Source organism: Populus trichocarpa, chromosome 13 (assembly GCF_000002775.5).
Source record: "Populus trichocarpa isolate Nisqually-1 chromosome 13, P.trichocarpa_v4.1, whole genome shotgun sequence".
Classification (NCBI taxonomy): Eukaryota; Viridiplantae; Streptophyta; class Magnoliopsida; order Malpighiales; family Salicaceae; genus Populus; species Populus trichocarpa.
In genome coordinates this window covers 4,755,410-4,780,290 of record NC_037297.2, presented here as the reverse complement: position 1 = coordinate 4,780,290, position 24,881 = coordinate 4,755,410, and the positions used below count along the sequence as shown (strand labels likewise).

General features: G+C 33.3%; 3 protein-coding genes and 1 long non-coding RNA gene across 4 annotated transcripts; 2 read left to right on the top strand and 2 right to left on the bottom strand.

The window, feature by feature from the left end:
* The first annotated feature begins 1,065 nt into the window (after positions 1-1,065).
* LOC7489696 (ubiquitin-conjugating enzyme E2 2) lies at positions 1,066-4,751 on the top strand. Its single transcript, XM_006375855.3, has 5 exons — positions 1,066-1,424; positions 1,510-1,535; positions 2,183-2,272; positions 2,470-2,558; positions 4,223-4,751. The coding sequence occupies exons 1-5, from the start codon at positions 1,300-1,302 to the stop codon at positions 4,349-4,351; spliced, it is 459 nt and encodes a 152-aa protein (XP_006375917.1). The 5' UTR covers positions 1,066-1,299; the 3' UTR covers positions 4,352-4,751.
* A 1,546-nt stretch (positions 4,752-6,297) lies between these two features.
* LOC7489695 (probable inactive leucine-rich repeat receptor-like protein kinase At3g03770) lies at positions 6,298-11,737 on the bottom strand. The gene is made up of 8 exons (XM_024583642.2): positions 10,848-11,737; positions 9,138-10,548; positions 8,473-8,606; positions 7,843-8,083; positions 7,408-7,613; positions 7,266-7,318; positions 6,915-7,026; positions 6,298-6,714 (listed from the first exon to the last, which is right to left on the bottom strand). The coding sequence occupies exons 2-8, from the start codon at positions 10,543-10,545 to the stop codon at positions 6,436-6,438; spliced, it is 2,433 nt and encodes an 810-aa protein (XP_024439410.1). The 5' UTR covers positions 10,546-10,548; positions 10,848-11,737; the 3' UTR covers positions 6,298-6,435.
* A 3,592-nt stretch (positions 11,738-15,329) lies between these two features.
* Positions 15,330-17,305, top strand: LOC127904166 (uncharacterized). The gene is made up of 2 exons (XR_008057056.1): positions 15,330-16,313; positions 16,420-17,305. It is a non-coding gene; the product is annotated as an uncharacterized LOC127904166 (long non-coding RNA).
* A 3,384-nt stretch (positions 17,306-20,689) lies between these two features.
* LOC7489694 (plant cysteine oxidase 2) lies at positions 20,690-24,836 on the bottom strand. The gene is made up of 5 exons (XM_002319150.4): positions 24,181-24,836; positions 22,365-22,486; positions 21,690-21,846; positions 21,399-21,602; positions 20,690-21,210 (listed from the first exon to the last, which is right to left on the bottom strand). The coding sequence occupies exons 1-5, from the start codon at positions 24,401-24,403 to the stop codon at positions 21,080-21,082; spliced, it is 837 nt and encodes a 278-aa protein (XP_002319186.2). The 5' UTR covers positions 24,404-24,836; the 3' UTR covers positions 20,690-21,079.
* Positions 24,837-24,881: the final 45 nt, after the last annotated feature.

Below are 24,881 nucleotides of genomic sequence, written 5' to 3'. Positions count from 1 at the left end.
TCAAAGCGTGAATATTTTTTAACCTTGATGTGTGATATATAGAATATAAATATTATTAAATCGGACTCGAAATCATTCCGGACTTAACCTAAAATATATACTTATAGAATATTTAGATTTTTTTAATACAATATAGCATATGCAAACCTTAATATTAACATAAAACACACCTATATATATCATTTAATATATATATATATATATATATATATATATTAACTATTTTATTATTTATTTATTAATAAATAATAGTAAATAATGAATACTCAAAATACAGAATAATTTATAAATATCTAAATTTTTTATTTTATAAATAATAAATAGAATATAAATATATAAAAAATTCAATATACATAGTCATCCATCATCCACGATAAGATAAAACTCAATTTGCATTTTATTTGCAAGGATATGAACCGGTTTCTTTTTTTTTATTATTCTTTTGCATTTTAATTAGAAATTTTGAATAATTACAAGTTCCATAAAAACTGAAAATATAATTAAAAGTATGTTTTAAGATAAGAAAAAAGAAGAGATATTTTGAGAATAATAAAAAGAGCTGAATAAGATGAAATTGGTACTACAAAATGTACATTAAATTAAAAATCTTAATATGATTTTCATTCATAGATTTATAGGTTTAAAAGATTTAAATATGCTTATTTTTTTTTGGTGACTCTAAAATTATAGAACTAGATTTATCAAGTGCACTTTATTTATTTAATAAAAATATAGGATATCCACTTTATATTATATTTTTATTATTTATAAGATTTATTATCAATCTTATTATTATTCTATTGTCATAATGGATTTTAATAATTTGACCATAATTATTTTTAAAATTACATTTGAAAGTGCTCATATCTTCTTTTATTTCATTGTAAAACCTTAAATTTGATAGACAGGCAATGCTAGCTTTAGTTTATCAATTTTGAAAAGAAGAAGTGTAATTTAGGAAAATTAAAAGGTAAAATAAAATAATAATAAAAAGCTCAAGGACGTAAGTGAAAAATAACCTTAAAGTTATGTGTGAAGAATGACGACACAGAAATCTTGGACGAGCTTTAAGACCTTGTTTCGCGAAGCAAGCAAGTAAAGAGCTCAAAACGCCAGCCCCACAAAAAAGAAAAGAAAAGGCAAGCCCTCCTCCTCCTCCTCCTCCTCCTCCTCGCTCTCATGGATCTTTGATAGATTTCCTCACATCATCTTCATCATCAGATCTCTCTCTCTGTCTGTCTTTTTTTCTCTATCTAGAAAGGAAAACAACAAACAAGAACAAGAAACAGAAAGAGAAAGATGTCAACCCCAGCAAGGAAGAGGTTGATGAGGGATTTCAAGAGGCTTCAGCAGGATCCACCTGCTGGTATCAGTGGAGCCCCTCAAGACAACAACATCATGCTCTGGAACGCTGTTATTTTTGGGTACCCGTTTTCTTTCTTTCTTTCCTTCTTTCTTTCTTCTTTTCCCTTGTTTGATTTCTAATTTTTGTTTTTTGTTATTTTGTAGACCTGATGATACTCCTTGGGATGGAGGTGGGTAATTCTGATTCCTGCTTCTTCGTCAGTTTTCTTATCACTCTTTATAACTTTATTTTTTGTTTTTTGTGTTATTGAATGATGGATTATGGTTGATTGTTAATTAATTGAATTTTTTTAACTGTGTAGCTTTAATTCCTGCAATTTTAAGAGTGTCAATCATAATTTAAATGGTATACACTGAAAAGGTACAATCACCCTTAAGATCATGACTACTACTCCTAATCTCAAAAAATCTTGATCTGGATTACCGGAAACTGGTAGCTTTTGGAAATTAAGTAAACATTCTTGGTTGTATAGTTGGGCGATTTGGAAATAAGGGGAAGTCAGTCTGAAAGCTACTACTCATCCCTCTTGATTCATGAGTTTTAGACGTGTGTGTCAATATGGATTTTTTATGTTTTTGTATGATTAAGCAGATGTGAATAGGTTGTGATTGGATTCTTTTCTTTTTTTCATTAAAGGGTGATGTGGGCATTGTCGGCCCTTGGATACATATGTGTGAACTTGGGTGCTTAATATTATTTGCAATTTAAGTGTTGGTTAAAAGCTATTGGTGTTGTGTCTAAAGCTTATTTGAGGTGAATACCGTTTTCATTATGGCATTTTTTTATGGTGTCTAACTTTTTCTCAATCTTCTTCAGGGACGTTTAAGTTGACTCTTCAATTCACAGAGGATTATCCAAATAAACCTCCAACAGTCCGCTTTGTCTCTCGAATGTTTCATCCAAATAGTATGTTGATTTCTTTCTTGTATATTTACTTGCATTCAGTAAATCAGTGAACTGGTTCCTTGTATAGTTTCTTTCTTACAAGTATTTTTCTTTTATTTTTTTGGGATTAACTACCATGCAATTTTTCTTTGTAAAGATTGTCTTCTTATTTTGGAGGATTGGCAATTGTTTGACTTTGTTTCTATTGGTATCACCAGTTTATGCAGATGGAAGTATATGCTTAGACATTTTACAAAATCAGTGGAGTCCCATATATGATGTTGCTGCTATACTAACTTCCATCCAGGTTTGACTATTTACAGCTTGTTTCTTTTTTATATTGGTAATAAAGAATTGTTATTTTTGCTCTTTAGTTGCTTTGCACGATGTGTTTAACTATCTCTATTCACGCGGTCAACTTTTGCAATTAAGAACCCATAGGCAACATTTGAGCTACTATCTGTAGAGAAAAATTTAGACAATTTCTAGATAGTAAGTCTCAGGGGTTGAATTACAATCCATAAGTCTTAATCGCAGCTACTTAAAAAAAAACATCAAAGGATGGGGTGTTGAGGTTATCCCTCCAAGAATTTTCATAAATGGAACAATCAGCAGATAATGGCCGATACTTTGCTATCATAGATTCCCTTCATGTTGTTCAAAGTTTCCTTTCTGTTTCATTGATATGTGCTGAAAGTTTGTTATGAATCATGAAGGAGTCAACTTTCATGGTTGTCTCATAGTGCAGACATATATTCCCAGATCTGTTCGCTTTGAATGTAATTAAGAAGCTCACATTAATAGTGGAAAACTTTGACCAGTAAATACTTACATCACCTGGCTTCCTGGCTTATATGCAAGTTGATTGCACTATAATACACCTACAATTTGCATGTTCTAACTTGGAATTTGCCATGGTCTGGGCTATCACATATTCGATACAGAGTCCAAGTAGACTGATGACATGAATTGTTGGCTTTAACAATTTTTAAAAGTATTTCCAAATGACAACTAAACAGCACAATACTAGTTCTGTCAGCGGTGATGGATTTGAGTACTTGGGCTTGGAAAATGAAGTTTTTAGGATTTACCATGCTAGAAGGGGTGTGTTGGTGCTCTGACATGGTTTCATAATAGTTTTGGTCAAAAAATATTGAAGGCTTCAAAAATATAGCTTTCGTAATAGTTTTAAATTGATGTCCTTTCACATCTTATTATTTGCTGTTCTTTGGATTGTTCTTTACCATGCACAGGTTCATAAACTTAAGCATATGTATTTTCAGTTGATTAATTCAAATAATCTCACTCCAAACCTTTTCTTTTTGCTCTTGAGAAGCCTTGCCAATTTTTTGTGTTCTCTTACAAAAGTTGTTAGCATCCTGAAATGATAATCATTTGATTATTTTATTTTCAAAAGAAGATTGGCTTGTTTGATTCATTGTACGAACCTTGATCATCCCTTTATGACACTGTTTGAGGAGGATGGTCACTGATTTTCAGTTCTAGGGTGGCAAACTTGTTTTGAATTGACAGTAAAAATTAAGCATTTGTTCAAGTCCTTAAATAACCTCATGTTTTTACATGTATAATAAGCCTCTATTTTTTAATTTCTCTGCTCACTATGGATTACTGAATGGAATTGTTCAGTGCAATGATAAGTATCTCGTGTCTGCAATCAAGAGGTTGCTGATTCGGAACTGATGAGCACCAGTTAATGGAGAAAAAAAATGTTGATTGCAATTTGCGAATCTATTTCATCAGGACAAAAGATAATAAATGGCCTTCATTTGTAATTTTATCTGTTTGATGTAATTTGATTTCTTGTATGGGCTTTCCCACATTTGTTGATATGGTATCTGTTGTGATTGTATGCAAATTGTCATTGATATTGTTGTTTCTTCAGATTGTTTTCGAAAGTTTCTCAAGTGATTTTGTAAATACTAACAAAAGATTCTTCTGTTTTTTTGCCAGTCCCTGCTCTGTGATCCAAACCCAAATTCCCCAGCAAACTCTGAAGCCGCTCGCATGTTCAGTGAGAATAAGCGGGAATACAATCGCAGAGTTCGTGAAATTGTGGAGCAGAGCTGGACTGCTGACTGAGGTTCATATCAGAAAGCAATAAGAGTGGTGTGGTGGACCTGAAGTGCTTTTCTCTGAACTTCTAGGTAGTGCTGTACTCTGTAATATGCATTGATGATGTGCATTGTTCTTAGAGGATTCTCTTTGGATGATTTATTTGTGTCTGTCAGACAACTTGACTGGAAGTTGTTGATTTTCTGAATGTTTTTATTTTTTCTGAATCTTCTTTGATTATCTATCGTGCAAGGGTCCGTTACCTCTCTTTGTATCATGTTCATAGGAAGTGCTGTTTGTAGTTGTGTCAAATATTTGCTTTTTGAGTTGAACCTCGCTCCTAGAGATGGTTTTAAGGAAGCTCTCCTTTGTAATTTTTGGATACAAAATTCAAATGTTATGAATGGCCGTTAGGAACTTGATCTTATGGGAGTTCGCTTGCAAGTTTGTCAGATGGATGCCTTGCATATTTATCGAGTTCTATTTGATGCTCGAATATTTGCAAGGATATCTGTTGGTTTGATGCTGGTGCACTTCCATTTAGAATCCACCAAAATGTTTGTGCTTGTGGGCTTTTTGCATTTCACAGTCAATGGCTGATGAGAAATCAATCTCTGGAATCAACTGAAAACCTGGCAGATGAGAAATCAATCCCTGCATTCAACTGAAAACCAGGGGAATGCAGTACAACCCGTCTTCCCAATCATTGGTTCCAGCTTTTGTTTGTAAGCCAAATCAAAGAATTTTGTTTATCAGAAAAGTTTTTTAAAGATGCTCTAATTCTCTTAGAATTAACGTGTTTTGATCATGTTATGAAACTAAATGCAATCACCATGCTTCTCTACGCAGTTTTTTTTACCCGCTCAGTGATGCCAACGTTTTTAAAGAAGAAAAAAAACAGTGGAGTGGCTCATTCGCCGCGTCCACTAATATGCTTGTAAAGTCAAGCCTAACAATATTTTATTCTAAGGGCAACATGGTAGCTTCACTGCACATGTCCCGGGACCGCAGTTAATTTTTTTTATTTTTAAGAATAATCAAGTAATTTTATTATACAAAAATTATAAAAAGATTAAAATACCCTCGTTTGTGTGATTTTTTACCATCAAATTACTATTATAATTCATGGTAATTAAAGGCATGACTACAATAGTTTTACCACGTGACTTAGGCTCTGTTAATTTATTTCCCAGTAGAGTGGTGGATGCACGTTGAACCGTCTTGGATGGTTTAAGTTGCGGACCCCACCACGTGACCGAGGAGGTTTTATGTTTTATTGGGGTAAACAGCGAAACTAACATGATAACTAGTTTGAATCATTTCCAGGAACGCTAGACGCATATTTTCAAAGTGATATTATAGTAATTATTCCATTCATTTGTTCTTGACTTGAATCACGAGTTGTCATGGCTTGAGGGTGGTCCGAAGAGTCTCGATGCCTTTGGAGATGGGGCAGTCGGAACATTCCTTTCTAGTTGATGCCACTTCTTTTGACCTCGATATATGCACAGCTGGTGCTGTGATATTTTCCACTACTGTGCCGGAAAAAGAGGGTGGCAATTGGGCATAAAAATACAGTGCGTGTATGTGTGGTCTAGTTTCACCTGCTGGCCATGATCATGTGTGTATTACACAAGGGAAATTGTAAATTTTCTTTTCGATTGAATGAATGAAGGGCTTATTCCCCGAGGGAGGGAAGCAGCAATCTATAGTGACTGTCAAGAAAACTTTGATAGAGGGGAGAAAAAACCCTTCAATGATGCCTGCTGAAACAGCCGGGATGAATCGTTTGCCGGGTATCAATTCTCTTACAGATCGTTTTCTGCATTACAATGTTAGTTGTTGTGATCATGTAACTTGGATGGCAAGGGATGTGAGGATTCAAATTATTGCGCGACAAAAATAAATAAAAAACTAATGACTAACGAGGTTCTGTTGTTTCAACTGCGGAAACAAATGGGGAGGAAAAGAGCTAGCCTTTGAAGATGCATCATATACAGACCAAAATTTCATTACCACATTCGCGTATCGAAGGACAAGGCCATACCATAAAGTGAAATAGTAACTAAGATCTCATTATGGGAGAAATTGTAAGAACCTAAATGTTACTGCTAATGAATGGTAATATGTAATTGCGGTTGGTGGGTAGCTGCGACTGGAGACCCTTCACTGCTCTGGGAGTCTCCCCGCCAGGGATCCTGAACTTGAGCAGCGAACTGCAAGTTCCACAGAATATCCTCGATTGAAGGTCTGTCTGCAGGGTTCTTGAGCAGACACCTGACGCAGATCTCCATCATTGTTTTTAGTGATTGATATGAACATACCCTTCTCACTGCTGGATCAACCATGCTCCTTCGAGCAGCATCATCACGTGTAATGCTTGCTTGCAGCTGCATAATTTTCAAGAAGAAATATTGAACTGAAAGAAAATCTACCAATAGAAAAGAACAGGAAGAGATGCTTTGGATCTCATTGTCAGGAATCTGGAACTAGGAAGAGTTCATTGACGCTTTTAATGATGAGGAAAAAAAGCGTTGGACAAGGTTTCTCTGCAGACTAAATATAAAAACCAAAGAAAAATATCAGTCACCTGATCTTGTAGAACATCTACATCATTCCCAGAGGTCAATGATCTCCCCAAAAGGATTTCGAGCAATATTAATCCAAAGTCATAAACATCAACCTTCTCGTCTTGATTTATCCTGTTCAAGATCAACATTCAACCAAAAAGTTCTCATGAGACTGATAGCTCTGAAGTGTTTAGCTTTCTGATACATTCCAGTTCACCAGATTAACGAAATTATAGATGCATTAATCCATGATAGTGCCTATGTGTTTTATCTCTGTTGAACCACCATAGTATGCGAGCAAATACTATGCTCAAACTATTTTAACAGTTTGCACCGACCTAACACAAAATATACCAGCAGTGAGAACTAACCTTGCACTAAGGCTAAGATCTTTGGATGCACCAGAAGATGCTCCATGGCCAACCTGAAACAATGAATTTGTTATGTACCAGCTCCCAAGTATTGCTCAATGGAAAAGAGTATACAGCCTTCAGGAAGGGGAAAAGAAAATACCATTCCCCTGTTTTCTGCTAATAAGGGCAGGTTATAACTGCTAATTTTTGCAACAAGATTCTGATCCAATAAAACATCTGTTATTTTCAGATTATTTGAATATACACCAGGCACAATCCCTGTATGCAAAAATTGGATTCCCTTTGCTACACCTATTGCAGCAGCTATACGGTGTGTCCAATGAATTTTTTGCCTGGCATGTCCTCCTGCAAAAAAAAAAAAAATGTTGTCGTGAAATCCAACAGAGACAGTAGTATAAACCTAACAAAAATTCAAGATGGACGACACAGAATAACACCCTGTTGGCACTGTGCTGTGACATTTTTGGGTTTCTCAGACTAAAAGATTTTGAGCAAACGGTTAACTCATATTGGAAGTCACAGCACTACCAGTATGTTCTCCATCCTAGAAGTAAATGAGAAATTTATGGATTACCAGAGATCCAGCTTCTTAGCGTGCCATTTGGTACATATTCGAAAACCAGAAATATTCTGCTGACACTTGAATCATCCAAGTAGTACTCAAAGCCGTGTCCAAGAGCACTGACCAAATGTCGATGTCTGAGTTTTGAAATGAGCTCTATATGGTGCATAAAGTTATGGGTACCATGACTTCGTTTCATTTTCAAGCATCTGATGACGACAAAGGAACCATCCTTAAGCCGGCCCCTGTATATCTGAAAGCATAAACAAATAGTCTGGAATATCAGGAGATCGAATTCATGGTTAACAGCACTGATACTAGGGAGGGGATTTTCTAACGTGCAATTTAATGAAAAGTTCCTACTATGAAACTAATCATAAGAGCAAGAGAAAAAACAACTTGTTATAGAAAAAGCAGACTATCTTCCCAAACAATCAAGGGATTCATTTTCAGCAACCATTTGTGAATTGTGTGCTGAGTTGATCAAGGAAATTTCCTTTGGCATGCACTTGAAAAAACTTTGCTAACCTCAAATTCTGAGAGCATTTGAGAAAGCTCATTTTTGTAGGAAATTATGAGAGTATCACAGAATAATTCAATCTGAATGAAATGCAAAGTATTGTTACAACAGATTTGCATTACCTGCCCTTGAGAACCTTCACCCATGAAAGCAGATGTGTCGAAATTGTTTGTGGCCTCCTCTAGCTCTTCTAGTGAGAAGGTACGATATGCTGGAAGGCCAAGTGCTCCTAGCTTCATTGTTTGAGAAATATACCCTACATTTTTTGCCAAAAAGAAAAAATTAAAAAAGAACTGTAAGGTTTTCTGCTCTTCTTGGTAGTAATTTTATGTGTAATCTTTCTATGCTTTATAGCATGCTAGAGCCTGACCAACTTGTATTTTTCAAGTGAACACTTCTGGATGGGCTGTCTGAAAATCTGTCATCAAACTGTAAGTAAAGCCCTCTCTTAAGCGAATCAATTTTGACCAATAAACAAAAATTATCAAACAATTGAGGTGAGGATTAAGGCATTCTTTTTATGATAATAAGAAGATTCTCATCACCTGAATTTTATAAATTTGACAAGGGATTCACTTGATTGTGCTTATTTGGGGATAGAATAGGGATATCCTGAATGCAGACTTGCTGAGCAGTCATCGTTCCATTTCAGTTAGACTTTACAATTCCCTACTACTGCAGAGCTCTTAGATTCTGCTACTATGCATGCACCATGCACAAAACCATGAAAATGTATGGCCACATACAGTAGACACAGCAAAAAGCACAAGCAGAGACAAAAACTTACTTGCATCCGAGAGCAACTTTGTAGGGTACCCTGTTGATGCATTCTCTGCAATTAATCTAATTGTTGATTTCTGGATTGTCTTCCCGGATTTCACCTTTCTCACGGCCAAGAAAATCAAACCAACAAGGGCAATTCCTCCAACAATCCCTCCTATTACACTGATTGCAATAATTGCTTTAGAAGGTTTCCTTTTCTTTTGCTGAGGCAAAATCCCAACAGCTAATGCTTCATTACGACAAATGGAAATAGGATGTTGGTCTTGATCACCAGTTGCGAGACAGTTCCCAGCATACAAGGCCTTTTTCTTGGAGTCTTGCAGAAGACAATTCGGCATGTGTCCGGTCATAAGATTCGAGGACAAATCCACAAACTCAAGGTCAGCACTGCAAGACTGGTTTTCGAAAAGCATTCCCGTAAACTTGTTATCTGCAATGTTCAAGTAAGTTACTGATGGCAATGACAATAATGATTGTGGAAATGGTCCCACAAATGTATTATTTGAGAGATCTAGCCTTTGAAGTTGATAATAGGAGGTCACTTCAGCCGGGAGGCCATCCCTGAACTTGTTCCTGCTCAACACAAGAGAAACCAACTTGTTTCCAAGCTGAGGAAACTGGGGTCCGAAAGCATTATCTTCCAAGTCAAGCACTTGAAGGTTTGTCAAACTGCTAAGGTCAGGAACTTCTCCTTTGAAGTAGTTGTGTGCAAGTGCTAGAACTCTAAGATTTTCCAAAGTACTCAATGAATCTGGCAATGAACCATTGAGCATATTCTTCCTGAGACTCAAGACAGACAAAACTTGAAGTGAACCGATCCAATTTGGCACCTTACCAGCAAACATGTTATCATCAAGTCCCAGTGATTGGAGGCCAGATAATGATGAAAGCTCTTGAGGGATAGCATCATATAGGAAATTTGAGCTCATGTTAAGTATTTCCAATGAAGACAAACGCGCAATTTTACCAGGCAAGGGACCCCATAGACCTAGAGAAACCAATGTCAAGACTTTCAAAGTCGGCAGGCCGACAACTGTTGTGACAAATGAATCGATTGAAAAGTTTCCAGGCAAAAGAGGAGTTCCCTTGTTGCCAACAATATGCAGCTGCGTTATGCTTTTCTCATAGCATGCTACAGTTACAGATGCATTTGGTTCGCTGTTGCAGAAGTCAATCGAGCTATTCCAACTGCTTAGAGAAGATGGATAGTTCAAAAGCCGCTGAATTCTCAAAAGGGTTTCACCCTGGGAGGATTGTAATTGCTCTGAACCACTAATTAAAAGCACAAGGACAACGCAAAGTAGAATTGCGGAATATCGAAATGCCTTCGCCATTTGTTGTGTACAAAGAATCAGCACACGGGTAAAGCATAGAAGATATTGCAGAGCTCTCAAGGAATAGAAAATGAGCATCAGCTGCAAGATTGCAAGAAAAAACAGCAGGTTGGTAATGAGTTGATGCTATGTACTAAAAAAGCTTAGATCTCCAACTATTGATGCAAGACCAAAATAGAACAAATGCAAACCACTATTTATAGCAGATCATGGAAATAGAACTACTCCTATTAGCCTTTCACTGCAAACAATTTATAGATAGTTACTCTTTTTTCAGAAAACAACAACAACAACAACAACAAAAGTTAGAAGACTTCGCTTATTATCACAGCAATGAAGCATATAACAATGCATGCTCAAATTTCAATGGAAAAGCTTACCTCACAGGGTGGATAGGCAAACCAGTTTGATCCCTTCTGAGCTCAAACTGGAAGTGAAGAAGCTTCTAAATTGATCTGCAAACTTGTGCTTATTCTATCCCTCTAAAAATCATCAAGAATAAAATCTAAGATGAAACAAATCCAAACCCACGAGTTTTTCTTAAGCCCTGTAGCAAAAAAGGTCAATTAAAACTGACTACTGGAGGATTATGACTTCAAATTGAAGACATACCCTCAACAAACTCCAAAGAAATCTCCAAAATCAGGACAAGATTTAATCTTCAAAAATGGCTCAATGGCGTTCAGACTAGGAACATTTACTTTCATTTCACACTTGATGACACCATTGAAAACCTAACTACACAACCTCCTTCCAATCCTTAAAAGAGAGAAATTTAGGAAGCCTCAAATGTTACATCACAGTCTCTAGAGACCACCCACTTCAACTCAAAAAGCTCAACCACCACGCACTCATAGACATGTCAATGAGGGTCCTCTAAATCCTACTGACACGCTTTTTCTCTCTACATGCAAAGACAATTTAGCGACACGGGTTCAAGAAAACTTGTAAGAACCACAACATCATTCATGCACAAGTGACCTGATAATTAATACCACAACTCTGTCTTCTTCGTTTTCTCCTTCTACTCTCAAGATCAATAAAAGAACACTAACAATCTTTCTTTAAGTGTATTATTTTGCAGTTATTTATTTCATGTGCTTCTTTTGGAAGTCTAAAGAGATGGATGGCCATGAAAAAAGAGAAAGAAAAAGATTCTTGTTGCCGAAGCAGAAGAGAAACCTTCAGTCCTTCCATGCAACAATTCAGCTGTGATTTTATTTTTCCAAACATACACTTTCTGGCATAATAGACAGGAGCGGGACTACAGAAAAAGTTTTAAGGGAAGTTTTAATTTTTTTTATTTTTAAAATAAAAAATCTAATTTATTAAAAGAGAAGTGATAAAAAAAAATTTCTTATAGCAGGGCTCTGTCAGCCCCACTTAATTCTGTCCCTGATAGTAGAAGAGGTGACGTACTGCGTCGTGTGCCGACAAAAAAACATTTTAATATAAAAAATATATTAAGGTAATGTAATATTTTTTTTTAAAAAAAACATGTTTTTAACTCAATTATATTTAATAAATTTTATTAATTTAAATAATAAGATTAAAAAAATAAAATGATAATTAATAAATTAACAAAAACAAAACAGCATAAAAAAGATTAAAAAAAAACTCGACTTAAGCCTATTCAAGTTAGCATGTCAAATATACGATCTAGTTGTGATATCAAGGTAACCTCATCAAAAATAAATAAAATTAAATTATGAAGTTTAATTATCAAACAATCTAATATTAAAGGGCATAACTGAAAAAAAAATTAAAAAAAAACAACAAAAAAAAGGATTTGAGTCATCACAAGTTAACTCGCTAACCCCGTAACTATGGATACAAGATTAGGATAATCCTATGGAAAGAAGATCAGAAAAAAAAAAAAGCATAAAGACCAATTCTCAATAAATCAAATGTTAAAGGATAAAATTAAAAAAAAATCAATTTTAAAAAAGACCTAAAAAAAACTAAAATCAACTTGTGTTAACCTTCAAAACTTGTAACTATAATCATGAGCTTGATATAAATTTCATAGAAGACAAACCCTAAATAATAACAAAACAAAATTTCAAATCATCAAAATGCAAAGGGATGAGATTGAAAAAAAATAGAATAAAAGAAATCCAAAACAAAATAAATAACAATTAAAAGAATAAAGACTAAATTTGATATAAAAATAATTTAAAATCAAATTCTGAGAAATAAAAAAAACAACCAATAATTAAAAGAATAAAGATCAAATTTAATATAAAAACTAAATGATGAGAGGGAAATTAAAGAAAAAACTAATTAAAAAAAGATAAAAATAAAATAAATAGTAATAAAAAAATAAAAAATAAATTAAATGAAACATTTTTATTTTGATAAGAAAAAAAAAAGAAATAGAGAGTGAAAAAAAAAATCTAATAGAGCTCAACCACAACGCCATCTTACACACGAGTGAAATCAATAAAAAAATGATGGAATCATGGAAAAGCCCTTCCAGCGCCACCTTAGAATGTGACATTTGGAGGTGGGATGACGATGTTAGCGCCATTTGAAGGGTCATGATAAACAACTTATTTTTTAAATAATATTTATATTAATTAAAAAATTAAATCACTTCTGTCAACTTTCATATTACAAATAAGCTATTATAAAAAGATAAAAAAACCTCGCTGATGTAAGTTTAATATTTTTTCTTTTTAAGAATAATATACCTTTAAAACATAAAAGACTAAATTACCCCTTTCAAAAAATCTTGTTTTTTAGGGCAATATTACATTGTATTTACAAGGTTATCCGATCAATCTTGTAATGATTAATCGACTATTTAAAAAAAACCATTATATCCTTACACCAAGATCATTAATTTTTTTTAAAAAAAGTTAAATGATAATTATACTGATGCAATGAATAGTAATTTATTTCTAGATGTGCAGTAAATTCTCCTGCATTTTAAGGTTTTTTATAAATGGTTCTTGGAAAAGGAATCGATCGTGTTTATCCTCATATATTTAATTACATCTAACCTATTTCTGAAAAATTAGTAAATTACTGTATCTACAATCTAAGTCACGTGATATATTTCCTTCAATTTTGATGGGAAAAATCTAAAAGGAAGATAGATTAAACATACAATAATTTCCTAAGAATATATAAAATATAATTAAACATGTAAAAACACACTAAACACAATCTTTAAGATATAATTACATAAGTGGTTTCTCTATTAATTAATTCTTGTGAAAATAAAAGTTAGGTGAGGAAGAAGAAGAAGAAGACGACAGAGACAGCAATGTAAGCTTTCACTCTCTGGGGTAGGTAAGCTTTGGCTTTCCAAGGCCCTGTCACTCTGTATTGTGGACCCATTTCATGTTTTTATATATTTGGATCCTTTTTTCTGCATCTAACAGTGATAACCCTTTCATTTCATTTGAATTTTATGATCTTTGTCGATTACTATCACAGCACTAGATTTTGTTTGCAGCTCACTCCAACCAGATATTCAATTTACTCTTCTTTCTGTGTATATTAATGTCCTGCTGCAGGCATGAATGGTGTTCTTGTTAATTAATTTTCAGACATGATATGATTCTGAGAAAAGAAACTAAAACTTGTATTATTATCATCCTTGAATCAAATCCAGCTCGTTATCTTGATTTCACTGTTGGATTTCTTCTCATGGACAGCTTATCTTTTCAGAATTGCAAGTCTCTGTTGCTTGTGATGGAATGATGTTTACTTACCTTTTTCTTATAATCTGATGGTATGATGTTTTCTGGGATTCTTCCTTCGCTGAGATGCCAGAAGGAATTTTGAACTCTTGGTTACTACCTCGAGCAAGCATCACACCATGAAATTATCAAAACATGGCGTGGGAGTGGCACTTGCAGAATGAACTTGCCCTAAAAGTTAACTCTTTTTCCTAGGAAACAAACATAAAATCTCAGAACATGGGAACTGATCTCCATTGTGATATAAGACAGATGAAGCCGGCCCTGGCTATTCCCCATATGTTGAGAAAATTCAATCTTAAAAACTAGAATTAAAGCCTAGAATAATTTTTTTTTCATTGGTTCTTTAATTGACTTTTTTTTTTTCAGTTTTTTTTTTATTATTTTTGTTATTTAGTTTGGTTAAGAGTTATTCTCCATTGATTTACTTATTTTGTTTTTATTAATTATTCTCCATTGATTTACTTATTTTTGTTATTTAGAATTAAAGCCGGCCCTGGCTATTCCCCATATACGATTATTATATTTTTTTTAATTTTTTTATTTATTATAAAATAAAATTGTTAAGATTTTTATAAATATTTAGAAAATATCTTTTTTATTCATATATTATTGTTGTTTATTTATAATTATATTATTAAATTAATTGAAGTTATTAAATATATTTAAATTAATGAACCGGGGTCCATTAGAAAACACTATAATCACTTAAATAATTTCTTTTTTTAAAAAAAAAATTAACCTCTCCAGTCTCATATCTCATCAATGACACGATTCCATCAAGCACAACCATTTTTTAATGAAAAATTAATTTTTTTTTTTTTTTATTGGAAGTCCCCCGTTTCAGTGCGATAAAAAGAAAAGGATGTTTAATTGATACGACAAAACAATGACTGTACGGGTGACGCACATCAAAATTCAATTCCTTATATTAATTGTACATTTGATTCCTTATATAAATCATGTGAGATTTATATATTGATATTGATAAAATAATAATAATAATAATAATAATATGTACGTTCACAGTTGGATATTGTTCACTCACTCATATTTTTTTTATTTTTTATTTGAATAATTGAATTTTTTTTTAATTTCATCATTTCATATAATTTTTGTTATATTTTATGGGTTAATTTTCTTGTTGTATATTCTTGAGAATTCAAGGTTTTGATTAAATTTCAAAATTGAATTATAGATCAATTTGATTGAGTAAGATTTAAAAAAACACTATGCGAAGGACTTTCACGATGCTTTATTTGAATTGCTATGGTAAATCACAGTAGAGTTGCAAGAACATGTCGGTGCAAATGCAAGAAAGTGGAATACACAGCCAGAGGCAACTCAACAAGAAAGAAGACCCAGTTGTGAAAGTGGCCCCAGAAACCGAGAGCCCTATCACGGCAATGGTAAGAAAAGGTGGGTGTTCCTGGTGAGGCCAGAAACCATGTCCTTTCGCTTTTTCCAGTCACTTTCATAGGTGGAATTATTTCCCTCCCTATAAAAGTCAAGAGGCCCTACTCTTCATAATTGAAAAATCAAGAATATTTGAAGATGAGATAAGGCGGTGCTTTGATAACTCAAGACATGGAAGAATCTATGGCGGATAAGGTTTGCATACTGCTCATGCTTAAAGGATACAGCTACTGGGTTTTGGATCTGTAAGGATAGAATCAAGTTAATTCGGCCATGTATGTGATAGGAATCATAATGAAGGACAAGACAGGGTGCTTTTGACATCTAGAGAAGTTCTGATTTTTGGTGGAGGAGGTTCTGTCCTCCTTGTAGATCGGTTGTTACGAGTATGCTTTCATTGGGTAATACGTTACTCTCTCCTTCCATTCCATCAACATGTTTCTTTTCCTCATGGGACCTTCGATGACTTATCTTAAAACAAATTTGGAAGTAACCTACCTTACAAGAGAAGGATCATGAAATGCCAACAAAGAGAAGATGGTGTTTGAAGATACGGTAACAATCGCTTTTTTTAAAGTATTTTTTATTCGAAAATATATCAAAATAACATTGTTTTTACGGCATTGTAATCGGAACCTTCTGATGTTAGCAATGAATTGGACAAAGCTTATAAACAGGAAGAAGGCGCCCTCTATTCGCGTATGACAACCTTTTCTTCTGGTATAAACACCTGAACAATTAATTACATGACATTTTAATGAATATTTCAGACTATAATTAAGCTTGTAAACTTATGGAGAGCAACTTCTTCAATATTGTATTGTAGGAGAGGTGATGGAATCAATGGGGTTGTGACCACTTCATCGTACTCTGTCTACGGGGTTGGGAGAGGTTTAGATATTACTGCAGAAGATGCAAAGCCTGTCGATTGCTCTCATTTTCCATGTCTGCAATTTGGGTTTAAGAATAAAAATAAAATAAAACCCGTGTCATTTTCTGAGAAAGGAAAAACCCCTCCTGCCCACACAAAGGGAAGAAAACAGGATTGTCAAACCATCGAAGAACTCTATGAAGAGCAGAGGCGGACACCATGAGGTTAAAGGTCAGAGTTTAGACATGTATCTTGCTTAGCAGGCGGAGTGACATGTGCCGCCCCTGTTTTTTATGGCCATCCACAGCTAACCGCTTTGCCACGTTAAGATATGGCAATGAAGCTAGAGGGTTGACAGAGCACCTGTGCTGGGTGATCGGAAAAAAACAGAGTCACCTCTGTTCACGAGCATGTCAACCGAGGAACAAGAGGGCATCTAGCAAGTTGTAGTGTGCCACGAATGGGGCACTAAACTGATGGGCTCTTTCAATCCTTAAACTGTGAATCTGAAGGGCATATATTTACGAACAGTTAGCTCATCAGAAGTCAATGGAGAACTGGAACTGGGCTTTGGGTTGCCAAGCAATGAGCTGTTAAAGAGGAGAGATTTCTTTCTTTATCTTGTATATTCTCAGGAAAATAAATAAATAAGAAGGAAGGCTGTATATAGATTGGCTACCTCTTGGTCAAATAGAGGAAAGCCTTCAAAGTGTGTGTGTGTGTGTGTGAATTCTTTTGGGCTTTTTGCATGCTGGAAAATTTATAAACCATTGGCAAAGCTAGCAACTGAAGCCCCTAGTTTCATAACAGAGAACGAGAGAAATCATGTGAGATTTATATATTGATATTGATATAATAATAATAATAATAATAATAATAACATGTACGTTCACAGTTGGATATTGTTCACTCACTCATATTTTTTTATTTTTTATTTGAATAATTGAATTCTTTTTTTTTTTAATTTCATCATTTCATATAATTTTTGTTATATTTTATGGATTAATATTTTTTTTCTTGTTGTATATTCTTGAGAATTCAAGGTTTTGATTAAATTTCAAAATTGAATAATAGATTTGATTGAGTAAGATTTAAAATTATAGTATTAAAAAAAAATATAAGTACCAAAATAAGAAACAAATAAAAATAAGAGGGCTTTTTTCATTGTTGAGCAAACAAAAAAAATCATTCTCATCCCAAAAGTCTTCATTTATGCATCTTTGATCTCTTTGATTTTAGACTTTGTCCTAAATTTTTTTATTTTTTTAATGTTTGAGCTTCTAGATTTGAAGAGAGAAAAGAGAAAATTATTGATATTTTAAAAATAAATAAAAAGCCAATTTTGATGTCTTTTGGTGTCGAGAGGTTTCTAGAAGAGTTTAATTATAGTGCTTTTAAATTTTTATCTTGGCTAAAAAAAAACAATTGGTGCTGAATTTTTTTATTTGATTTAATTTTATATTTTTTTTCTTAATCTAAAATTATTTATGTAAATGAAAATGAATTTATTAAAATGCTTAGAATTTTTATTTAATATAAAAAAAACTCAATCTACGGTTTTTTGAGCACCTTCAATGGCCAAAATGTTTACTAGATGCTAAATCATCTGTCATGCTTGTTTGGGAGTGTGGTTGAAGTTGTTTTTCAAAGTGTTTTTTACTAAAAAATATATCAAAATAATATATATTTTTTATTTTTAAAAAAATTATTTTTGATATTAGCGCATCAAAATGATTTAAAAATACTAAAAAATATTAATTTGAATAAAGAAAAAAATAAAAACATTTTAAATTTTTTTTAAAACATTTTTAAAACGTAAAAAAATTTCAAATAATACCTTGTGTGTTTATTTTTTTTAATATAAAAATAAAATGAATAATGTTTGGTACGCCCTATTAAACAAACAAGGTGGATAATGTTTGGTACGCCCTATTAAACAAAAAAAAGGAAAGAGCCAAGCCAATGCACACCTAACTTTCTTTCTATTGGGCCAGACTTTTATATAGTCCTTTAATCTTTTTTTATTAGCTTCTCATTCACATGCTCTAAAAACTAATAATTAAAATAATACTTGAATTTTTATTTAATTTTATCATTGTTTTTAAATAATATTAACATTTTTAAAAAAAATTATTATATACATGATATGCAAAAACAAAATACAAAATTTCTTATTAATGTTCAATGAAAATAATATTTTTTTGTTATTTTTATCTTATTAATTTATTCTTTTCTTTTAATCACTTACGGGATATTATTTTAATATTTTTTAATCAAAAATTGTTTTTAAGCTCATTATAAGTTATTTATTTACAAAGTAGTGTATATAATTAAATAACAAGTTTTAATTAAAACAATTAAGGAATGCATTAATAAAGAAATAGAGGTTAGATTAAATAGACATATTTCATCATTGCATGTTATATTTCATGATATTTTATATGTTGAGATTTTCTTTTCTTTTCGCATTCTTGCCAATTCAAAGTGTTCCATAATTTTTTAAAATTTAATCGGTGACCAATTTAATTAAATAGAGTTTAAATTCAAGGTGTATAAATAAAAAGAATAACCAAATTAAAAAGCCAAATAAACAAACATGTCCTCTCTTTTTGCGCCAAGAAGGTTTATTTTTATCTAAGAGAATTCTTGAAATTTTTTGCTAAAATTTAATTTTTTTTTTATGTATTTTGGATCGTTTCGATGCGCTAATCTTAAAAATTATTTTTTTAAAATAAAAAATTATTATTTTGATGTATTTCGGTACAAAAAATATTTTGAAAAGCAACCGCAATCACATTCTCAAACAGGAATATCTTTGTTTATGTAGTTTTGGGTTTTACATTTAAATTCTAAATCTTATTTTTTTTACTATTTAATCCTTTATTTTTAAAGATAATAAAAAAAATTACTGGAAAAAAAACACTTAATCAAATTCCAGCTATCAAAAGACTAATCTTGTTATTAATAGATGCATCTTGCCAAAGAGACGTGATATCGAGGCTTTTTGAATTTCATATTTTCAAAAAAAAAAAAATTGGATCTTAAGAATTTTTTTATTTGATTTAATTTTGAATTTTTGTCTTTTTAAATAGGGTTATGATGTGAACGATTTTAATGAAGTTGTCAATATGTTTGATGGCTTCTAAAAACTGAGGCCCCCACTTTCTAACAATTTCTTCTAGCGACTCGAATCTTAATCAATTAACGACGCGCCATTTGTTTTATCTACTTATTTTTTTATATAAAGATAGGACAAATTACATTTCATTTACCTCTTACCTGCTTTTTTTTTTTAAAAAAAATCAGACGTGTAAAGACCAGTTCTTTACACGTGTTTGAGTTTCTTTGTATCGACTTAGATGCGCTGACCTACCCTTATAAACTAGAAGTCAGTAAAAAAACTGAAAAACTGATTGAACCGAGAAAATCAGAAAAATAATAATTGAAAAAATTAAACCGTAAAAAAAAATCAATTAAACCGATTAAAATTTTGAAAAAACTGACCGGTTCGGTTTGATTTTGGTTTTATAAGCCTGAAACGGAAAACATCGAACCGAACCGAAACCAAACCGAAAAAAACCCGGAAAAAAATCGAGCCAAACCGGAAAAACTGAGCCAAACCGATTTGAACCGGTTTTTGTCCTAAAAAACAGAATCAAAACCGATCGGTTTGAACCGGTTTTGGTTTTTTTTTTTAATTTCAGCTTGGTTATTTTTTTTTTATAAAAACCAAACCGAACCGAAAATAATCACCATTATTATAAACCCATATACCCAACCCTTTTTTATATTATCCTTTTTTTTTAATTTATATTTTGAATAAAATTATATTCCATATATTATTCAATTAAATATCATTCTGGAAACATTAGCAATCATGTTATTAATAATTATGTACTTTTTAAAAAAATATGACCTTGAATATTTATTAAAAATATTTTTTTTTATTTTTCATTATAATTCTTTGCATATCTTAGATTGTTAAAACATGCTTTTCAAGTATTTTTGGGTAAAATCAAAGCGAGTTTACATTAAAGGAAAATGAAACTCATTAATAAAAAAATAAAATTTAGAATGGGAATATATATTTTTACAATATTATTTTAAATCATTGAAACTTTAATAAATATTATTTTAACCTCCTCGACTTTATATTAAAAGTCAAGTTACTAATAAAAAGACAACTACATAAATAAAAAAGAATAATTTATTTAGCAAAAAGAACTTTTCTCCGAAATTTAAATCATCGCCAGAAATTTATTTCAATTGTAAAACAACGCGAGTAATCAACTAAGAAGATAACCATGAAGTGAAGCTACCTTATATATACAATCTTGTATATTAATATAGGAGAACACACACGCATGCACACAGCCTATTCAAGATGTAATTGTGCGTGTATATTTCTCCGCGATGGAGAAGAATCACTGAAAAGTTCAGCTTGCAGACACACCATTGTTGTTCAACAGATACAAACAGAAGAAAAAAATAGTTATGACTTGGGTACTTTTTCTTTCTTTCTTTTGTATCTGTTTCTGTTTCTTCAGAGTAAGGCGAGAGAGAAGTCCAGGAGAAAACACCACACCGTATGGTTTTCCATTTTTCGACGAGACAGCTAGCTACTACTATCATCAACCTGTGGACCTAAATACTTAATCACAAACATTTGTAAATTCTCAGGCACCGTGATCTCCTCCAACCACGCGTAACAGTCACCCTCTTCTTCTTCCGACCCCATCTCTCCATCTGCATTAATTAGTTGACAGGTATGTTACGAGGAATTCAAACGCAAATTTAATGTTGTAGACATGTCGGCTATGCTTCTGTGCGTCTATCATGGTGTCCATGTGAGAACGTGAACATGGGACAAACTACTTAATTCCCTTCACTTTGATGGGTTCATCATTTGTAGTCAATCATGAGAGGTCACTTACTTGGGAAGGCAGTGTATGGAAAATCTTTGTAGTATGAGCAATCTCGACCATCCTCGTTAGAATAGGGAGGTCCGAGCACGTCGAGTACTGCACAAGGTGTAATGGCGGTGAATTGATGGATATTTCCTCCTGTTGTTGGATACAATACCGAAGTGTGGCAAGGAGCTGTAAACACACTGTCTGCTTCCAGTTTTGCCAATCGCACTGGAAAACCATTGCGTTTAGGTTAAGGGGGCTGTTCTGCTGGTTCATTAAATTATAACAGCATGAAAGAGAGAAAGAGATGCTCACCTTGGGCTGGTGAGTCAGGCTCATCTGTAGCCGGAGGATCAACCCAATCATATGATTTTACGTGCATTGTCCCCATGAGAAGTTTGCTAAAAACCGTCATTCCTGGATGGTTATGGAGAGGGATGACAGCAGTTGCTGGAAGGAAGAAAACACACATCTGCAGAACCAAACATTAACAAGAAGACTATTCAACAACTTAAACATAAATTTTACATCCTGAAAATGTTTCAAGCTTTGAAAAACAAGCCCGCAGGAGCAAAACATGATGTGATTCTTACAATTGACATGTTAGCCAGACAGTACGCTATTGAAGAAACTTGGTTGTTGAATTCGCTACTTTCAAATCTAGAAATAACGAATGTAAGAGTTTCCGACTCTACCTGAACAATCCATATGGTCATGCCAAGTACAAAATAATGTATGGGTCAACTAATCAAAATTCTCTCGAAGAACTCGAATGATTAAACGTGTCAGTTTCAACATCATGTGCAATACAAATCATAGAATAGATTTTTGAAGATATCCTGCCAAAAAAATCATGTAGCCATGCAATTAACATACCAACAGACTGCCTGCTATGCTATACTCTCTATAAGGAACACAAACGGTTCAATGTGCGAGTTCCACTACAAAGAACCTGGAAAATGACAATGAACAAGAAGTGGCTAGTCTCACCGAGAACTTATCGCACTCGTAAACAATTGTGTAAGTGACTCTTGGAGTCCCTCTAACTGCAGCTTTAGGATTGAAGAATTCCAGCTTGCAACTTAGCCCAAAGTCTTCAAGCTTCATGTTATCTGCAGCACGAGAAAAGGCAAGGAAAGGACATTCAGTACAATTACTCTGTTACTTTAATGAGGTTTGGAAATTCTATTTTTGCATAATAACACTAGGATGCTATTTATATTCACCCAGGATTAAATGCTTAATATAGAAATGCCTCTCAATGGAACACATTCGCCCTAGTAGGACAAAATATATATCCATGTTGCATTAGTTTATAGCTTTGAAAAATATTTGTCATCTAGTTACAAAAAGCACAATATTTACGAATGCTAATCCATGCTGCTATACTAAAAAAATGCATTTTTTAAGGAAATAATGCATATATATATCCTGTCGATTAAAATTTGTCTTGGCCTTGCCAATAAGTCACTGTTTGCAATATATTGAGCCTGGCATGCAGAACAAGCCAACTAATCAGATCATAAGGAAGTAGTCTTCCTTTTTAACTTCAAAATGGAAAAAAAAATGTATAAAGTCAGGGACATATATAAATACACGTACAAGACCAAAAAAAGATGATATATGATAAATTCGTGCCAAAGTTTGCTTCTTTAATCATTATTCGTATGGTTTCTTGGAGCCGCCAGAAAATACTACTTTCATTTTCCTAAACCAGGATTGCAATTACTATATTTTATTTTTATTTCAGATTTTGTATCAGTAGATTGATCATGTTGAAACTTGACAGGAAGAATGCTACTATTCAAACAGACGTTTGTTCCATACTTGGCATGTAAATTTCACAAAGAATGAGGTTCCTCACTTCTTTTTAACTCCAGTTACAGAGAAAACGGGACTTTTAATCACCAAAAAAGGCAAGCATTCCTGGGAAACATGCCCTAGAATGCTAAAACTACCGCAAATAATTCAACAACACTAGTGATGCACTTCATCTCTAGCCACGTTAATTTATGGAGCAAGTGAGCTTCACATGACTGTAAGGAGAAAGCAACTGCACTGAGGTACTGAATAATTTCTCCCAAAACTAGAAAAATCTTATTGGAAAAGCAGGCCTTGTATTAGCCTGCACTCACAAGTGCTTCAACGAGGTCCTTCAATCACAAGCTGACGACCAATTCATGCAATAAGAACTTGATCAAACAACAGAATGGAGAAAATAGCAACCAGATAAAACAAGATTTTCTTTTGTTGGGCCTCTTGCACTAAACAACAAAGGCCAATCTCTTCTTTGATTTGATCACATCTTGGATGTTATCGAGGTTCCGTCCGGGTACCTTAGAACAACACCTATGTTCAAGTGAATCTACACTCACAGGACATTTCTCTAAACCCACCAACCATTGGCCCACAAAACACAAAATATTTAATTAGTACATTTGCAGAAATCTACAAGTTAAAGCTCTACTTTATTTGGGGCAATGCTTAATTGGAAAATTAAAGGAATACAAGAGCAAGACATTATGATCATAGCATCAGCTAAGAAAATCTGTTGACGGGGAACAAAATTAAAGCAATCAAGCAAAAATTATAGGATGCAATATATAGATTATCTAAAAAGATACGAATCCGATCTACCATCTTAACACGGGATTAGTTACAGGTCCAAATTATATCAAATAGATAAAATACCACTCAAATCTTAATTCGTTAGAGAGTGGTATAGTCCTGCAATATAAGGAAAAAAGAAGAAGAAATCAACTAAGAAAAGGAAGTAAGATCTTGACCGTCAAATTCAAGAACATACCAAGCATGTGGCAGAGTCTCTTGACATCTTGATGCAAAGGAACAGTTCCAGGACCTTTAAACACTTCTTTACACGACACATACAGATCCTGCAGTGCCATTGTCGGTGCACACTTTTTAGTCTTCTTGGATCTCTTCCTCTTAGTAGGCCTCTTGGCAAATCCAAGCCTGTTTACATGTGCAGTTGGTTCTCTCCTTGGCTCCACCGTAGCTTCGATTGTCATTAACAAAATACCGATCGATAATATATTTTGTACCTGTAATCTGCTCCTTGTTTTTTATATATCACTATTAAGATATATACAAGATTGCTGCCTCTTTTTGGTATAAAAAGAAGTACACTAGATTCAAAGAACAGATACCAAACCCACCAAGATGAACAGCAGGAACTCAAGTTTCATATCATGAGATGGATGGGAAATTGGCGGTGGGTGTTTTTGAAAAGAGAAAACAAGAAGAAGGGAGAAAGTGCAAAAACTTTGAAATGGAGGTGCGAGGAAAGAGAAGATGATATATATAAAAAAAGAAGATGGGAAGAACCAGAGGCTACATGGGGCAGGAAAAAAGGTTACGATAGTCGCCGTATATGCCAATTCCCGCCCCCTAGATTGTCTTGAAACCGCTACCACCCCTGGTTTTTCTTCTGAGCTGGTGTACTGACACGACATTGCACTTTGTATTGACGTAAACACCGCTGCCTTT

Bases quoted from the DNA above. Each gene is read 5' to 3' on its own strand.
- LOC7489694 (XM_002319150.4), bottom strand. From the start codon at position 24,403: ATGACAATCGAAGCTACGGTGGAGCCAAGGAGAGAACCAACTGCACAT. The intron at 22,487-24,180 runs GTATGTTCTTGA...CTCGTGCTGCAG, and splicing joins GAGACTCTGCCACATGCTTG to ATAACATGAAGCTTGAAGAC. The intron at 21,211-21,398 runs GTAAGTGACCTC...TAATTAATGCAG, and splicing joins TCCATACACTGCCTTCCCAA to ATGGAGAGATGGGGTCGGAA.
- LOC7489696 (XM_006375855.3), top strand. From the start codon at position 1,300: ATGTCAACCCCAGCAAGGAAGAGGTTGATGAGGGATTTCAAGAGGCTT. The intron at 1,425-1,509 runs GTACCCGTTTTC...GTTATTTTGTAG, and splicing joins TGGAACGCTGTTATTTTTGG to ACCTGATGATACTCCTTGGG. The intron at 2,273-2,469 runs GTATGTTGATTT...TGGTATCACCAG, and splicing joins TCGAATGTTTCATCCAAATA to TTTATGCAGATGGAAGTATA.
- LOC7489695 (XM_024583642.2), bottom strand. From the start codon at position 10,545: ATGCTCATTTTCTATTCCTTGAGAGCTCTGCAATATCTTCTATGCTTT. The intron at 8,607-9,137 runs GTAAGTTTTTGT...CAAAAAATGTAG, and splicing joins AAAGTTGCTCTCGGATGCAA to GGTATATTTCTCAAACAATG. The intron at 7,027-7,265 runs GTTAGTTCTCAC...GATCTTGAACAG, and splicing joins GATCTTAGCCTTAGTGCAAG to GATAAATCAAGACGAGAAGG.